At 35.5% G+C, this 18,176-nt stretch overlaps 1 protein-coding gene across 13 annotated transcripts in view; it reads right to left on the reverse strand.

Moving 5' to 3' along the window:
• ELP4 (elongator acetyltransferase complex subunit 4) overlaps positions 1-18,176 on the reverse strand; it is a 259,781-nt gene that overhangs the window by 122,318 nt on the left and 119,287 nt on the right. For 11 of the 13 annotated variants that reach the window (XM_007067905.4, XM_037899910.2, XM_037899906.2 and 8 more), the window contains one exon: positions 17,127-17,233. In XM_007067905.4, the coding sequence (XP_007067967.1) occupies positions 17,127-17,233 (107 nt within the window). Of the gene's footprint in view, positions 1-290; positions 11,908-17,126; positions 17,234-18,176 lie in introns of those variants that run through there. The other 2 variants (XM_027830126.3, XM_043549338.1) reach the window with 2 other exon arrangements.

Here is an 18,176-nt window from a genome sequence, read left to right on the forward strand (position 1 = left end):
TTCATATTTGCAGGAGACATTTTAATGAATCAATAAAAAATTAGCAACCCTTTAAATAAAAATACACTCTGAAATCTAATTTTAAAAGAATTTATGTTTGACAGAGGCAGGTTTTTTCTTGCCATTCTTTCTCAGTTTCTGTATTATCAAAATGCTTCAAGCAGGTGTAAACTCTGATAAAGATCAACAGAGTAACAGGCATTTTGTCTGATATTTGACTATCATTTGGTCTACTAATAAAAGAATATTCTCAGACAACAAATGAAGTCTTAAATGATTTTTCATTTTTAAACCTATGTACACATATTATTATCTTGGATAACCTACACCAGTTTCTAATAAGACAAGCAAGCATTTAAAGGTTTTAATGAATTAATAATAATATCTTGCAAAAATAAAATGCTCTGCTAAGGAAAAAGAAGCAGCAACATATCTGAAAACAAGGAAGTTAAAAAAAAAACTACCTTGCCTGTACATGCTTTTCTAAAAGTCTCTTGTCATAAATAAAAAGGATCCTCCCCAGCATATGGAGGAGTTGCTATGCCCTTCCGGGGATGGTCTGTAGCTATGTTCACCTCAGGCATACCAAGGAGAGGTGAATTGTCAAATGTAATTTCAATCATTGGCTGGTTTGGTTGAGGCAGATTAGTTGTATGCAATCATGATAGATAGTTTATCCGAGCCCCAAACTGCCGCTTGGGAAATCTTGCACGCAAACGAACAGAAACTCAGTCATTATTAGTGTCAAGAATGTATACAGAGGCAAAATTTGGTTGGCAGCCAGGCAAAATGAATCAAGGCGAAAAAGTGACCAATTGCATGTTCAAAATGGAAATTGATAGGCATGTTGTAGTTTGGAGAGATTTTAAACACCAGAAAAAGTCATACATTATTAGTTATTCAATGATAAATATTTAAAAAAATATTTCTGTATGAGGAAATGTTATTTTTAAAGTTAATGTAAATTACATGCATTAGTGTCCCAATTTTTAAATCTTTATCTCAGAAGCTCTGTTGTGGCAATGCGGGGTATATCTTTTTACATGAGTATTTAAAAATCATTTTTTAGATATAGAATTTAAATATTTCTCATTCAGTAATATATCATAAAATAAGCTAGTTTTCACTCAAATCTTTTTTAATTGATATTTTTAAACCAATTAAAAGAATATTTGTTGTTGAATAACTTCTGAGAGAAGAAATCACTGCATCATCAGAAGTGGGTTAGGGTTAAATATGACAGTATACAGACCATATTTACCACCAATTACTTTTCAAAAGCTATCTAAATATTACATCAACAAAACTGTAAAATACACCTGTGTGAGTAATCACAAGCCCTGGTCTTCACAATACGTAGCAAAAAATTACAAAAAAAGAATGTCCTCAAGTTTCATTGCCTGAAGTGATGTGCTCTGACAAATCTAACAGCTCTTTCTGTGTCATTCCTAATGCAGTTGTCACTCAGTATTATCCATCCTCATTAATGACAATGGGAAAGTTTATCTTGGGAACACGTTTTAAATCATCCACTCTTTACAATGGGACCATGAAATCTCTTACAAAACATGAGGCGGGAACTACTCTGACAACAAAACCCCTTCCTGGCAGCTTACTCTATTCCTGTTCAAGGAATAATATGTTTACCATAAAATCATACAGAACAATATATCAAACGAAATTTGAAACAAGAATAGCTAGTGTAATTTTCAAGCTAGCAAGTATTTTTGCAACATTTTTATTCAGCTCAAAATATTATTTTAAACTATTTATCAATGCAATCTTATGTAGATCCTTACTTTCCCTATAAATGATAATCAACTACATGAAGGGCAAAACATTTTCCTGATACTTCAGAAATATACATTTTTTTTTGCGGGTTTTGTGTGATTAAAGGGATTGCTAACAAAATAATTCTAGATATGTGTAAAACAATTCCTTATTACAGACCACTTTTGTCTCAATACAAATGACACTATACCTATTCATATTTTTATTAAGATTTCTACATTTTTACTTCAATAACATTCTTGGTTTCACACCTGTTTTTCCCTTTGGGCTAGTAAATACTGTTTGCCTTTGATTCAAAAATTTGGAAAGCAATACTCGTTTGCACAGATGCTATGCACTTTGCAGTAGATTAAACTGATCACCTTACTTTGGATATTGTAATAGGAAAACTAAAGCATTCACCAGCTTTCTTTTCTTAGCTTTATTTATATGAACTCAAATCTATCAATTGTCTACCAAAGCAAGAGTTGAAGCACTTCAGTTTCAATTATCTCTTGTATTATCCTATCTTCAACTAATACCAGTCTTTTAGATCAACGTAAAAGGTTGCATCATTTCAAAACACATAAGTTAAAACAGCACAACTGGACAAAAGGTTTAAGGAGCCAGTTTTTCAGATATGCATGCCCGTGACTTGCACACACAACTCTTGATTTGGGTATGCAGATAAACATATGTCTGCAAATCAAGATGGCAGTTGAGAGCTTGCAAGTGCAGATGCGCGAAGGTACACAGGGCAAACTGTATGCACAGTTTGAAAGTCCAAACCTAAGCATATTAGGTACTTGCAATAATTACACCAACAATACCAATTAAACCAGTAAGCTGAAAAACACCAATGTGCCTGTTGTAACTATTAATTCGCATAACCAATTAATAATAAAATCTTCTCAAAAACAGAGTGAACGTGTGACCTTAGTGCCTTTGAACCTTACTATAAAGATACAGCTAAATCCAATCTTGCAGTTTTGGATCATTTTAGTAGTTTGGACCTGTTCTTGTTGGCCCCTTCACAACCTGAATGCTCTTTTTATGACCAGCAACGGGAAGACATAGGCCCAATAGCTAGCCAACTGAGAGCTGCGTTCTTTATGCAGGATGCATAGCTGGTTCACCCACATAGCCTTAAAAAGATATCCCCTATTGTCGAGGGCCACACAGAATGCAAGAGCCCATTCTGCTTCTGCATATCCCACAGATCATTCACATAGCACAATCTTTCATTGTTCAATAGGATTTCAATTGTTTATTAATGTGGCAATATTTATTATCTCCTTATTCTGGAAAGAAAAAGGACTTATTAAAAGAAAACCAACAAATCAAATGTATTTTCATTTACCTAATGAGTAATATGAGAAGTATATATTAGTTATGAATTAAAAGGGATGATTACTTCATCTATAATATGGTACTGAAATATAAATCTATACATATATAAAGTATACATCTTAAACAAGACAGAAGTATAAATCAAACAACTTTTAGTATAGCTTTATATGGATGAATTATTTTCAATTTTATTGGCATCAGAGTTAGTCTAAATATACGTTTTAAAAATAGTTACATACTTTAATCATGCGTAGTAGTTAAATAATTAAACAAAAATCAAAATAAGCAAAAATATATTTAAGACAATCTGCAGTTACTAAACACCTCTTTACTTAAGTAAAATGTAGACTCCTTTTAACTATGCAGCACTTCAGAGCATCAGGAATCTCTTGTTAGTTACTTACTGAAATATCTGCACACATTTAATATTTATGTTGCCTTTCCCTCTATCCATTTTTAAACAGAATTAAAGGAGTAGCTATAACAACTTTGACAATAAGGCTATGGGAATGTTATTTTTAGTTTAGACAATGATGCAGACAAAGCAGAAACAGCCCATGGCTATGGCACTGTTGAAGGGCAGACCTAAATTCCAACATTTCATTCTCTTTTTCTTATTTCCTTATCACAATTTCTCTCGCTGTAAACAAAACTATATTTTAACAGTATTAGGAAGCACTTAAATTACAAACTTAGCACTGGTGCATTTTTCTTAACATACGTATGTCTTAATACTTATAGATGCAGGATAGATTCGCCCCCAGGTTACAGCAGCAGAACCTCATATAACTCACATTACAAAGCTTCTGGTAGAAGGCCTGGCCTACTGAAGGGGTGTTGCAGTAGCAAAACAAACCTACATACTGCCCAGCCCAGCCCCACCATACCTCACCTCAAAAGCATTAGAAACACTGACCAGATGAATGTGCTGATTCAGTACATCCCCAGGGCATTGGCGGACCTACATAGATAGCAGCCATGACGACAACTTTAAGCTGCCAAAGCAGGTCAAAGGTATAAATACTCCCTGCTGAACCCTAGGAATTACTTCCATTCTCTCCCCTTCCCAGTGGACACTGCAAATTCAGAAAAGACAATTTGTAGCTTCCTAAGCTAACGAGGGTTAATGGAGCCGGCAGTATTTTCCAGAATATTTGTAATGCCAGAGTTCCCTCCTCCCCCCCAAAAAGAGCTTTAATACTACCCGTACACTCCCCCGCACCCAAATGATCATGCAATTTTCAGGTTGCTCAGTTAAACATACTCAAAAGGCAGGGTATGGCAATGTTAAGGTTCAACGACAGAACCTTATTAGTAATAGTAGTAATTATTTGTATTATCTAGAACACAGGAGCCCTAGTCATGAACCAGGACTCCATTATGCTAGGTGCTGTACAAATAGAGAAATAAAAGATGGCCCCCGCACCAGGGGGCTTAAAATCTAAGTATAAGACAAGAGACAACAGATGGATACAGTCAGGGGAGTCTAAATAAATAATGAGACAATACTGGTCAGCACGATAGGCAGTGGTCACTGCACATTAGCAGCTTAACTGGTATCAAGCTTTTTGTGGGCATCTAGAAGAGTTTTGAGGTGGAATTTGTAGGTGGATAATTAAGTAGCTTTGCAGATACTTATGGTGAGCACATCCCGAGTGTCAGGGCCAGCATGGCAGAAAGCATGAAATTGTTTGTTTGAAAATTTAACAAATGGGCAGTGGACATGGCATCGTGGGCTGATTAGAAGAGAGCATTGATAGCTCAATAGCAAATGAGAGATAATTGGTAGGGTGGGCACTGACTGTGAAGGGTCTTGAAAGTGAATACAAGCAGGTTACGTTTGATGTGGAAGAGAACCAGTGGAGAGATTCAAAAGAGGGGCGACATGGTCAAAATAATGGGCTAGGAGAATGATCATTGTAGCAGCATTCTGAATGGATATGAGTAGAACAAGATTGTATTTTTCAAAGCCAGAAAAAAGGATGTCGCTGTAATGCAAAATGACGAGAGCTTGGATGAGAGTTCTAGATGTGTGGATGGATAGGAAAGGCCATCTTACAGATGTTATGCAAGATTTAGATATAGTCTGGATGTGAGGACCTAGCGAGAGGTCCAAGGTGCAGAGGACACCCATGTTACAGGTCTGAGCTAGTCCTCTTATGTGTGTAGTTATATGCGGTCTTGCAAAAAATTGCAAATAAAGTGTGCAATTTCCAAAAGCTGGAACTATTTGGCTAGATGCCACTGGGACACTGTTATCCTTGACCAAGGCCAGCAGAACTCTGCTGCTACCTTAGTCCGTTGGACAGACAGACAGACACACACACACACAGTTCCAACACTTAATGAAGCTTCTGCAGATGCTGGGAGAGGCCCCCTAAACTAGCTTAGAAAAATACTCCAGTAGATATACTCAGTATTTGATTCTCTCATTCACAACTTGGTCATATCAAAGCCAATTTTCTCCAGAATAAGGACATGCAGAAGAGTATTTCTAAGCCAACTTGCAACTTTCAAACTTTAGCCACTTCAGCTGTTTTTTTCTTTAAACAAAAAGTGAGAAGGAGGCAAGATTTATTTTTTCAATGTAAGGTGAAATTTATTTCTCCCCACCCAGCCAACACATACACTCACTTATATGATTGAATGGGTTTTGCTCAAACTTAAAATAAATAAATCTTATTTGGACAGAACTCTGCCATTCAGAAAAGTCAGTCCCAAAGGTGAATGTTTCATGCAGTTATTAACTGTATTAAAATAGCACTTTTAATGGAAACTAATTTGCAACTTTAATGATAGCGCTGCTACTGCTCCCAGTGCGTGGGGGGGAGAAGAGCCTAGAGGTCTAGGAAGGAAGGTTAAACAGACAACAGCCAAAATTAAAAAAAAAAGTAACTATTGATTTTGTGTGCCTTAATTTTTAGGTGCTGAACCTGATAATAAGGTTAAGAGAACCTTAAAGAGAATGATTTTCATTAAGTGTTGAGCATTCACCTTCTGAAAATCAGACTATTCAAAGGTGTCTCAGAAGTTGGGCATCCAAAATCCTTAGTCATTTTTTTAGAAGTGATAGTTACATGTCATACAGTTCCTGCTTCAAAGTGTCTGAAGCGAAGGGGTTTGTGGCCAACAGAAGATCTGAACCTTTACATGCTGACAGCATTCAAATTCAAGCTAACATTGTTAAGAGATGACATCCCAGAATTATACTGGACAAGCAGGCCAGGCAGCCTCTGTTTAATGCAACAAGTAATCTTTGTCTCATCTTAAAGAGCCTGGTGTGCCCACAGCCAGGTATTAAAAACGAGCTGCTCTTAAGTGATTAATGTTAACTTTAAATTGCTTAACAAGCAACCTTTATAAATTGCCACTAAAACATACAGGAAACGAACCAATTTTTTTTTGTTTTTTTAAAGTCAAACTGCGAGACAGAAAATAGAGGTGAGAGTAATAGCAGTAAACTTGAAGTAGCCAAAATCTAAATGTATAAGTTATATGTTTATTCATGCCTTAATTATTGTCTCTTTTACCGTTGCATTGATGGGAGGATCTACTGCTGCTAGCCAACAACTTTTTGGTTGAAGTTGTTGAATCCCAGAATATAGAGTTTGTCTCCATATTGCCTCTCCCTGCACAATTTATGCTAGGTAAAGAAGCAATGTTTTTGAATGGTGGCTGTAAAGCAGTTTTTAAAAAAAATAGCATGGAGTACTCCATCTTTTTTTTCTGTCCTGAAGTCATACCAGTTTTTGCTGTGATTCTGTCAAATCTCACAAGGTAAGAAAGGTCAAGGCTATCCTTAACACAAAAAGCTCCAAAGAATACTATTGTATTTTTGAATGATGTTGATATTCAATAGGGGGCACTCTTTCTTCTAAGTCAGCAAAATAACACATTAGCATAGGATTAAGGAGCACTGTTCTAAGGGAGAAGACACATTTTAACAAGATGAAAAATTGAGGTCTCTGACCACTTACAGTCACTCAGTATGAAAAAAATTCTATATTGGCCAAATTACAATATGGGAATTTAATTTTTTGTATCTACATTGTTGCTGAAGTTTCAGTTGGATAAAGTATTCACTACCTCTCCTAAACAATTATGTAGTGTTGTTGTGTTCTCTTAAGCAGTTGTCACATTTCACATAAGAGGCGGTTGTATTCCAGTAATGGATGAAATGATTCCATTGTATAGTTTTCCTACCACTTTGTTGTGATGGAATCTTTCAAGCCAAAGAGTGTTATATAAAAGGGCTGTAATTAGTATTCTGAGACAGCAAGACTCTACCCTGATGGCTTCCTGAGTCCTCCTGCTGGGAATTCTGAAGCTATGTTCCCAGAATGGGTTGTTATCAACATTTAATGCAAGTGGTATGGGAAATTCTTTTGCAATATTAGTTATTGAATTGTGTTCTTCCATCCATTCCAGTAGACTTCCTGAATGAAGTGGTGTTGCTTATTTAGTAGGAGGAATGGGGGGCATGGATCAGCGTTCACACTGCACTCCTTGTCAGTACCCAGCCCAACCGGGGAAGCTAATGATCCAACCAGCAGACCAAATTCGGTGACGAATCCTGGTCATGCGTCCCTGAGGCGTGTTGCGCATACACTAAGAAGAAGTAGGTGGAACTATTCATTTTAAGTCAACAGTGTAACAATAGCCAACTCAGGTGCTAGGGACATTTGATTTTAAGCCTTTCTAGCCCAAATCTCAGTATTATTTTTTCTTTCCCTTGACAGGTGACTGAGTTTTCAACTACAACAATTCTTCAATATTCTGTATAACTGACAAATCCTTTAATAGTACTTTCCCATAGTCAGTCCTCAGTTTGGGGATGTGTACCTTTGCAGGTTGTTGAGTTTACTTCTCAAATATTTAGTTCCATACTATCTTTTTATGACCCATTTCTCTGAAAGAATTCCTGTACAGCTCAAAGCAATATCATTGTAGATATTGATGGTAACTTTGGCCAAGATTTTCAAGGGAGACTAATGGAGTTTAGCACCCAACTTCCACCGATATTCAATTGTTAGGCTTCTGACAATTCCTTAGCCTTCCTTTACCTAAGTTTACCCATATATAAAATGTAGATATAATGCTACTTCCTTACCTCACAGGGCTGTGGTGAGACATAATTAATTATTGTTTGTAAAGAGAGTTGCTTGTATTAAGGGCATTAATAATAGTTTGTACTTCTATATTGATATTATTTAGGCATTTAAACTTTTGAGATGCGATTTGCATAAGTAGCTAAGGGAGCTCGCACTCAATTCCCATTGAGAATAAGAACTGGGTGCCTAACTCCCTTAGTTGCTTTTGAAAATACCACCCTCAATTGCTTCCTGATGAGTCACCTATCCTCCCACACCAGGACTTGGGCTCAAAAATACAAATAAGCAAGAAGAAAAGCTTTATAAGAAAACTGTGGTTAGCCACTGGCCTCATCCCCGTTATGAAGGTAGTTTGGATCAAATGAGCCAGCTCCAAAGAACCCGAATTAAAATAAATGCATTGAGTTTTTCCACAAAAGGATATTTTCTCATCAGCGATTTTGTGTGGCTTAAAATCAAATTTTAGAATTTTACTGAAGTTCTATCTTTGTTGACGGTATCACTCCAAAAGTAATAGGGTTGCCTGTTGCCGGTTGTCAGGTCCTGATATTAATGAATATTAAACTAAAAGGGAAAGGGAAGTCTTCCACTATTTCCCAAATTATTAAGCATATGATTTAAAGAGAAATGCTAAAGTGTAAACATTTGTATGGAATATATGTTATACTAAGAGTTTGCCTACAAAAGAAAGTTAGTCTGGAATAAGATATGGTGTGAATTTAAAGAAGATTAATTATTCCTGACTAACTCCATGTATAGATACTCTTATTCCATAATGCAAGTGCCTTATTACTCTTAAGCTTAATCCACTTGATTACATTAATTCAGAATAAGGAACTCTTCTTCCAGAATAAGAGCATCTACACACCGTGTTAATCAGACATATTTAATCAGGAATAGCTATTCAAAAATAACTCCCAGTGTAGATAGACATGCCCTTAGATACATAAGGTATTTTCTATTCTTCCTAACAATATGTGTATCAAAGAGATACCTTTTAGTCTAGTCAACTTGTTCATAATTTGTATTTTTTTATATTAATAAACTGGGAATGTGTCAATGTCCTTTTTTGGTATGGGAAACACAAGATAAACGGACCCATCTATTTACAGACTGAACAAGGGCATTTCATGCTGTAGCACTGACCCTTAGTCCATTACAATATGTCCAAGTGACCTTTAATTACACACATGGCTTTGTTTCATGCTCTTCCAGTGGTGCAACACAACTACATTACAAATTGGTATCAATATTTCTAAACAAAAGAATAACTTATTTAAATAAAAATGAATGAGACTTCAGCTTATTAAAAAGGAACTGCAAAAACATTGCATTACAACATTTCAAGTGTCAAAGTATTGAGGAAGTTAATGGAATTCTCTCTCCCTGTCAATAAACAGAAAGTTAATTCTGTTAAAATATGAAAGATACAGTATACTGCAGAGCTAAACACATTATCTAGAAGTTAGTATTTTTCAGTTTTCTGGTGAGGTTTGCTACATTATCTTCATGCACCAATCTCCAAACTGACCAGTCAATATCAGCCAGGACTACTTAATATTAACTGGTGACAAATATTGGCAGAATTTTGTAAACTAAAATGTCTAGTAGTATATTCAGATTCAGGAATTTAATCTTCTACTTCATTTTGCAATAATATTGTTCAGTTTTAAATTCAGTGCAGTATGAAGATCTTATTACTTGATTTCTCATGTTTCTACACATTATCAATATTCAGATTTTTTTTTAAAAGGAACTGCATTTCAAGTATTATTTTAGCCAAAGTAATGATAATTTTAAAATAATAACCCAAAAGCTTACCTAAAGTGTACTGTCAGAATTTTAAACCCATTTATTTATTGAAATTATCTGAAAGAATGTAATACATTTTTGACAGGCAGTCTTTTACAATATTGAAATCAAATCCTTGATGTCATCAAACCCTTCATATTCTGTGCCTTATTCCTGGAAGGCTCATGCCAAAATGATTTAGTTTGATTTTCTTTAACAATGGTAGGTTGGCTTGACAGCATCTGACAAAACAATTCAGTGAAGTACACTATATCAGGTAAAAAGAACCTGAACTGGCTACTAGATGAAATAACGTAGAATGGAACATGGAGTTATGAGGGTATAAATTTTGATTAGGATCTCTTGTTTAAGAAAGGTAACATTTAATTTTATGTGAAGAAAATTTCAATGCTATTATGCTTACCCTCTTTCCATCTACGTTTCTAAAAAGAAAATGAATATCTATCTTAATTATTGCAGTGGGAGAAAATGGGCAGGTGCATCAATTTGGAGCAATTCTGGTTGGACTACCCTTAATCTCCATTACAATTTACTATAGTATTTTCTTCACATGGTGTATAGCCAGAGTTCCTTGTTTCTGCCACCTTCCAGCCTCTGAGCTGAAGTGGAATCTCAACTGTGTGATGTTCAGGAGAAGGCAGGGAGCAGTTCAAGAACAGGGAGGAAGCATGCAGAACAGCCACTATCTTTCAAGTGATTCCCCCAAGCCTACATGCTTCCAAACGGGAATCAAGCCCCCAGATTGCAGCCACTACCCAAGCTTTATATCATTAGTAAATCAAAGAGCAATGTTTTCTGAAACACTCAAGAAAACCTCATAGCCTCGTTATTTTGACCAAAAATTTAAGTGAAGTGCTGTCTACACTAAAAGTACATCCATGTAAAAGGATCAAGTTACAACATGGTTGTCCTCCAGTCAAAGAAACGTCAGCTTCCATTTTGAGGTGTAATGAGACCTCAATATGTTTTAAGAACCATACTAATACTTTAGCGCAATCTTTAAAACACAGGGAGGGATGTCTTGTTTATATGGAAACTGGATCCCGCAACATGATTGTATATGCAGTGTACTGTATATAGGACTTATACCTGCCAGAAGTTCATCCAAATAAACAGGAATTTAGTTGAGTCTTTTTGATCAATACTGAGGAAACTATAACTTGACTAAGATTCCAATAAGTGATTATGTTCTGGCTTCTAACCGTTCTTATACTTACACAGTTTATGGTCTGTTTTCTTTAAAAATGTTGCCTGAAATCATTTTCATTAATTTCATTTGCACTGATAAAATGGAAAATAAAGCACCTTTATAAAAAAAGTGAAATACAATCAGAATTGAGATGATCATCAGTGAAGGCTGCTCTGAGTGGAGAATTTCTTGGAGAAAGAAGCTTAGGAATAGATGATATAACTATTCAAACAGATGTAGATTTATGTATATAATATATATATAATTTTACTTTCAGATAACTTTATTATTCAAAGATGTACATCTCTCTGTACATACATAGATATTCGCCATATATGCTGATGACAGGATTAATTTTTCACATCAGCAAAAAGAGCTTGGCAATATGATCCTCCTGAGTCAATATGCAGTCATCACTGTTCTCAATGCATTTATGATAATGATAACTGCAAAATATTTTAGGGTGCCTGGTTCAGCAATATAGTGGTCTGTCAGAGTGCAGGCATGCTGAGGCTCAGAGTTCAGGTCTTGAGCTCATCCCTTCATTCCTGGGCTAGCAGAAATTGGGAGTGCTACAGGACACAGCTCCTGAGGAAGGGAAATGGCTTTGGTTTGGCTTTCAGCAATCCCTTCTGGTTAAATGAAGATGTCACTCTGGGACAACCCAGCACATGTCTAGGAAAAAAAGGGGGAGAGGAGAACACAGCAAAAAGGCTAAAGTATGGGGATTCAAGAAGAGACCCTCAAAAGCAGTGTTTCATGGTAACTTGAAAACTCCACCACGTTACAACTTTCCTAACATAATTAACGGATATGTAACATACACTGAAGTGACTATGTATTTACAACTGACACCTGGAAGAGCTAGCCAGTTTTGGAAATCATCTCACCTCTAGTAATATAAAACTTCCTTAGGTGGTAAAAAAAGAAAGCCCATTATTTTGATTGGTGTAGGGAACTCACATATTTATTACACACACACACTTTTCTAGACTCTCTCCTAAATTCATAACTTTTTCCTTTGGCAGCAATGGATATGACATTAAAAGAATGCACAACTGATGCCGAGTGCTTCAGAGAACAGTCTGTAAATGGCTGCCATTGAGATAGTAGCTACTTTACTGCCACAAGAGTACTCTAATTCTAATTCTTTTGTATATTTTCCTCTCTTTCCCTCACGGAACACCTTTGAGCGGTGTGACCCCTGAGTTCAGGAAACTCACTACTATTAGGCTATATGTGGAACTGCAGCACAGCTATGATACTGGGCTTCAAACTGAATTGTCTTTTGCACACAGGATCTAAAGTTTATCCTCTAGCTTGTGCAGGCACTATACATCCTTTAAAGCTATTAATTTTTTTTCTTATTTGTACAGGTCTGAATACAGAGTGTTTGCAACTAATAAAAGTCTATTTTTTCCACAACAATTGTAGATATTCTTAGACAAAATTTGCACAAGAAAGGAACAAAAATTATCTTGTAAATCTAATAAATGGCCATTATCTGAAGACTTTAAAAATATATCAGGTGTATAACAAAACAGTAGTAATTTAAAAGATTATTTTCATGAAGTTTCTCAACTCTAAACATTTCTCTGAATTTCTTAAATGATTAACTTTAACCATATAATAGTAGGAGTTTATGACCACCACACAATAACAAAAGAATAAGAATCTTATTCCAACTGTCTTATTAAACCAGGTAATGATGTCCTGCCAGCCAAACACAGAGGGAACATGCAAAATAAATACTAAAGTAAACAGGCCTTAAGCCGCCTAAGGGAAAGTCAGCAAGATGGCAATTTCAATCATTTGGAATAATACTAAAGCAGCCCTAGGCTTTTCTCAGAATGGAAACATGTCACTATTACCACAATATTTCAACAAATCAGAATGCAAAAGAAAGGAACACTTATGTAATCACATTGGTAGAAGAGCACTTTACTCAACATTTAAGTGGAAAAAAATTATGAAGAAATTCCCTTTATGTGAATAAGTGTAAGCGAACATAAATGACTGTAAGAAAAAAAGTTTCCTTAAAGGTCTGTAGGATTTCAAAAGCTTATCATTTAGAAACAGTTTTCTTTAATATTTTTGGTATAACAGGCTTTTAGAATGACAAGGAAGTGGTTACACCAAGAAAAACTATGATGAAGGTGAGAGGCATGTTATATGTGAAAATCTAACAAATGCTGATACAAGTTACACTCAGTTATACACAAAAAAATGGTAATTCAAACACTATCCTGGAAAGTTTAATTAAGATGAATAAGGTTGTCATATCATTTAACTGAGAAATCAAAAAATATTTGAAATATTTGGGGAACTTACCTAATGAGTAAACTTTTAGTGTGTGTCTAGTCATGTAGCCATCTTTTAGTCAATCATCAGAAAATCAAAGGCAAATTGGCATGACTCAACCTAAACTTTAATACCGCATGATTGTGTCGTGTAAGCTTGTTTTGTGCGAGGGCTGCTGTGGTTTTAGCAGAGAGATTAACGACCGGACCTAAGCTGGCCTCCAAACCTTGCCCTGCTGATGCCTCAAGCCCTTTGAAGTCTGACCATCATACCTGGCAAAACAACAGTGGGAACTAGGCTGGTGTCAGATCTAATCAAGTTGCCTGCCTCAGCATAGCTAACCATGGGGTACACTAATTGGCCCAATTGCGGATTATACCTTTTGCTACAGATTCAAGACAATAATTTAGTCAAATGATGGTTTTTATCTCCTTCTAATTAAGATTCCAAAGTGGGAAGAAATAGGATTAGACAGGCTAACTTCAAAATTTTGTCCTTTAAAGTGGTATGCACATTAGATATGTCTACTTTGCCATGTTTAAATATGACAACAAGTAAAGGTTTTTGGGAAAGATAAGTACAACTGTTCTAACTCTTATCAAATATAGCTAAGTTTTCCTGCAAATAGTTAAGCTAAATATTTTTAAAATGGAACATGTAAATCCGTAAGAACACTCAGAGTATGTATTTTAAAAGGTGAACAAATGTATCAATCTTCAACACAAAAAAGTACTCCCCCCATGGAATACTTTTTAATCCATGTATTTTTTACAAAAACCAGAAACTCATAAAAGACTATTCATTATCTTAGGTAAATTTTCATATACAAAAACTTTAACAATGCTAACTGTAGTAAGCTGTACAAAGTGTTACTATCCTCTTAGAAATAATTAATTCTATTAAAAATTTGTGACATCTAAGCCTTTTTGTTGAGGGCCAAACTATAGGTAGTTAAATTTACTGATGTGAAAAGCAAGTCTGTGGCCCATTAGTGACTTTAAAAGTTGACACTGTGATGAAATAGGAAGTTGGACAGCTTTTTTGAGGAGATAAAGGGGCCTCCTTCACTGCACACATTACAAATGTTGCCACTTGAGAAGCAGTAGCCTAGTGATGAAAACTTCCTTGAAGCAATTTTGTCACAAGTCACATGTTGTACTTCCCTACCTCAGCATTTATAATCTGATTTTAAAAAGATATGCTCAGGTAGAGTTCAACACCACCTTCCCAGATATGTTTAACATACTTTACACAGCTACTTTCATATTGTCTAAAACTGTAATGTATTTAAATATATATCCTCATTTCTAATTCTCCCAAACTAGACTCTACAAATGTCCTTAACTCTTTAAAGTTTATTTTGTTTTTGTAAAACTGCAATATTGATTGTAAAGCACATTGTTTGCTACCTTTTGTTTTTGCCAAAGGATTTGGAATTGACTGCTGACACATTACATTTTAACTGTAGTATCCAGTTTTGAGTGATTCTATCCAGATCCTACTTTTTTCATCAATTTATTTTTTTCTTTTTCAAAAGTGCCTTGCCTTCCAAAGCTACCCTGGTCAGTCAAGCTGTGCTTGGCCAGCTCCTTCTAATACAGGGAAGAAGAGAAGCTTATATGGATTGTAGTTTGGTGAAATGGGTAGAGGCATATCACAGTAGAATAATGATCAAAGTTGTTCAAAGAGGACTGACTTGCCTCAACTTGGTTTGCAAAAAGTTTATCCCCATCAAGAACTGAAATTATTCAAAAGGGGCCCCTATCTTAACAATGAGGGTTGAAATTATTCAAGTGGGTCATCTACCCATCTCTACAGCAACAGGTTTTTTTTCCAAGGGTTCCATAACACCCCTGATTCAAACTCTTTTGTCCCTTGGCTAATGAAATTCCCCTCCTGATTTGGTTTTTACAGCAATAGAAAGTGGTAACCTTAGATCTTGTGGACAGAAGAATCATCTTCTGATCCAGGCGAGAAAAATTCAAAATATTTCAATTCACAGATAAAGTAAATGTGAATTTAATATAGTAGAAAATAATGGTGCATATTTGCTTGTGTTACTGAAAAGAATTACAACTTCTGTCTAAAACCTGGCATGAATCTAGTACTGATTCAAAAAACGTAATAGTCTTTTGATAAAGTGAAATTATGTTAAAATGGTCTAAACCACTACGGTGCTTTATTCCTTTAACTGTATTCTCTGAGAAGTGGGGGAAAAAAATTGAAAAGGAATCACCTTTAAACCCCCCTTCCCCCCAGTCTCCTTCGTGCATTTGGCTTTAAGTGGCTTTTGAAGGGAGTATCTCCAGTTGAGAAACTTCTAGCTATCATGCAGAGATGACCAGAATGAAGAACTGGCTGACCGATTAACTATTAACTACTCTCAATAGGATTAGATAATTAAGGACATTGATGACCATTAATTAGGAGGAGGGCTCCTTAATTTGTCACTTGATAGGGCCCTTTCAATGATTTATAGGTTAGGGCTACTTACAATTGTGAAGAGAAAGCAAAAAAAAAAAAAAAAAAAAAAAAAGGGCGAGAACCCTTAAGTTACCTTATCAAGTGGCCAGCTAAAGAGGGCAGAGGGTCAAATAAGGGCCAAAGTGGTCACTTAAGGGTGAAGTCCCAAACACCAAAGCAGTGCCAAACCACATTGACCATCATTTGGAGATGAAGTTAAAAATATGCTAATTTATTGGTGGCAATTCTCTCTTTTATGGTTTCAAGCAGTTAAGACAAGTGGCTTGCTTAAGAGCTTTTCATTTGAAAAGAGATTAAACAAAATGGTTTGTCAGGACTGTTTGGCTGTTTTATGTCTTTGTTAAAAAAAAATGCTCAGACTGTACCAATGACTATCATATTATCCAAAAAGCCATCTCCCTTCTCTGAACATTTAGTTAATTAATAAATACATCAACTCTAATTGCTTAATAGTTCTACGTTCATTTGCTCTTTAGCAAGATTAAAATGAAATACATCTTTTGTATTACTCCCTTCCATCAGGACCGTCTGTGTAAAGGTCAGAGGAAAAAAGTTTAAATTTAGTAGAAAATTTACTAAAGGACATTAGTGTAAGTGATACTGCGTTTAAAATGACATAAAAGAGCTAAAGGTGATTTCAGTAATGCAAAGAAGATGGTTTCTGAATACTGATAAGGACACTTATCCCTCATGCTACACACAATTTTAGGCAGCATTATACATTAAAGTCCCTCAACTGGGGTAACAACATGTAGCTATTTTCCCACTCACTAACACAAGTAAGAGTAAGTCATTAACATTTAATTAAACATGCTCCTGACAACCTCAGAAATACGCATGTTATGCTTTGTTACTGAAGGTTGTGGCCTACTTCCTATGTACATTTTAAAACAAAATAAACTGTTTATGCATAATCTGATTTGGTACAGCTAGAGAGACATTCTTAATTTGACTACATATTAAAAGTAATATTTTATAAAACCGTTCTAAATAGGTGAACCACAATTAAATGAACATTAACAAAAGTTAAAGTATTTCACAAAACTAAAAGATAGGAATTAGCTCCACCTTTCGGGTTCTAAATAGTGAAACAAAACTGTTTCTCTTACCTCAATGGTGAACAGCTTCCTTTTTAATCTAAAAGCAAGGTCCTTCGTGCCTGACACATCACAGATCAAGCTATTAAGCCGAGGAATCTGGTGCACATGAATCAAACCTTGTGGAAAGGAAAAGTAAAAGGAGGAAAAAATGTAAGAAAATGCTGTCATCCAGATGCATAAATTAAAGAGTCTTACAGCAGAATTCTGTATATTTACACACACTCATCCTCCCCTTTTTAAACTGCAGCTTACTACCAGGAGCAATGAAGCAAACGGTGCGATTATACTCATGTAATCAAGCAGAATAAGATAAACAGAAATCCTTGTGCGAGGAAAACTAATTGCACTTTGGTACAGAAGTACAGATGTAAAGAGGGATTTTAATACTTGTCAAAACTACAGCCGGTTTGTGTGTGATTTTCTCTTGTATTTACAGTAAGCAAATATGGCTATCACCTTGCATGCTGCCCACGGCACCACTGAGTGATCTTTATTTTATTAAATGCACCAGTAAGCAGCCAGCAAAACAAGGCTTATGGGTTACTGATAACCAGTGAAGCTGTAATGAAAAGTATTTAATTTTGCACCTTCTAAAAGTGTTGTGGTACACAGCATTTTAGAGCACACTCTTTGATAAATTTTAACCCCTACATCATCCCTACAAAAATGAATTTTCTACATGTAAGACCTTTACATAGCTGTTCTGATTTTTTATAACAACACTAGGTACACTGCTAGCTCTGCATTCCGTCAGTTGAAACTCAAACTGATTTTTTCTGACAAGGACGCTGGATGGTTTTTGTTCAGCCTAATACAGTGTCTGAACAACCTAGGGGTCATTTTCCACAGTTGAAAACTAAGAATATTCTACAATGCTCTCAATTACTGGCCTACATTTGATATTCACAAATTCAAGGTGTCTACATGAAAACATTGCAGAGGCAAATTCAATATTACATTAATTTAGAAGAGCTCTATCGCTTGAAAATGGCTACTGCAAGGAAATAAATTAAGACCAGTGTGGGGTATTTTTCAAATTTTTACTTTTTGTTAAGTGGA

The sequence above is a fragment of the Chelonia mydas genome, chromosome 6 (assembly GCF_015237465.2).
Source record: "Chelonia mydas isolate rCheMyd1 chromosome 6, rCheMyd1.pri.v2, whole genome shotgun sequence".
Lineage (NCBI taxonomy): Eukaryota > Metazoa > Chordata > Testudines > Cheloniidae > Chelonia > Chelonia mydas.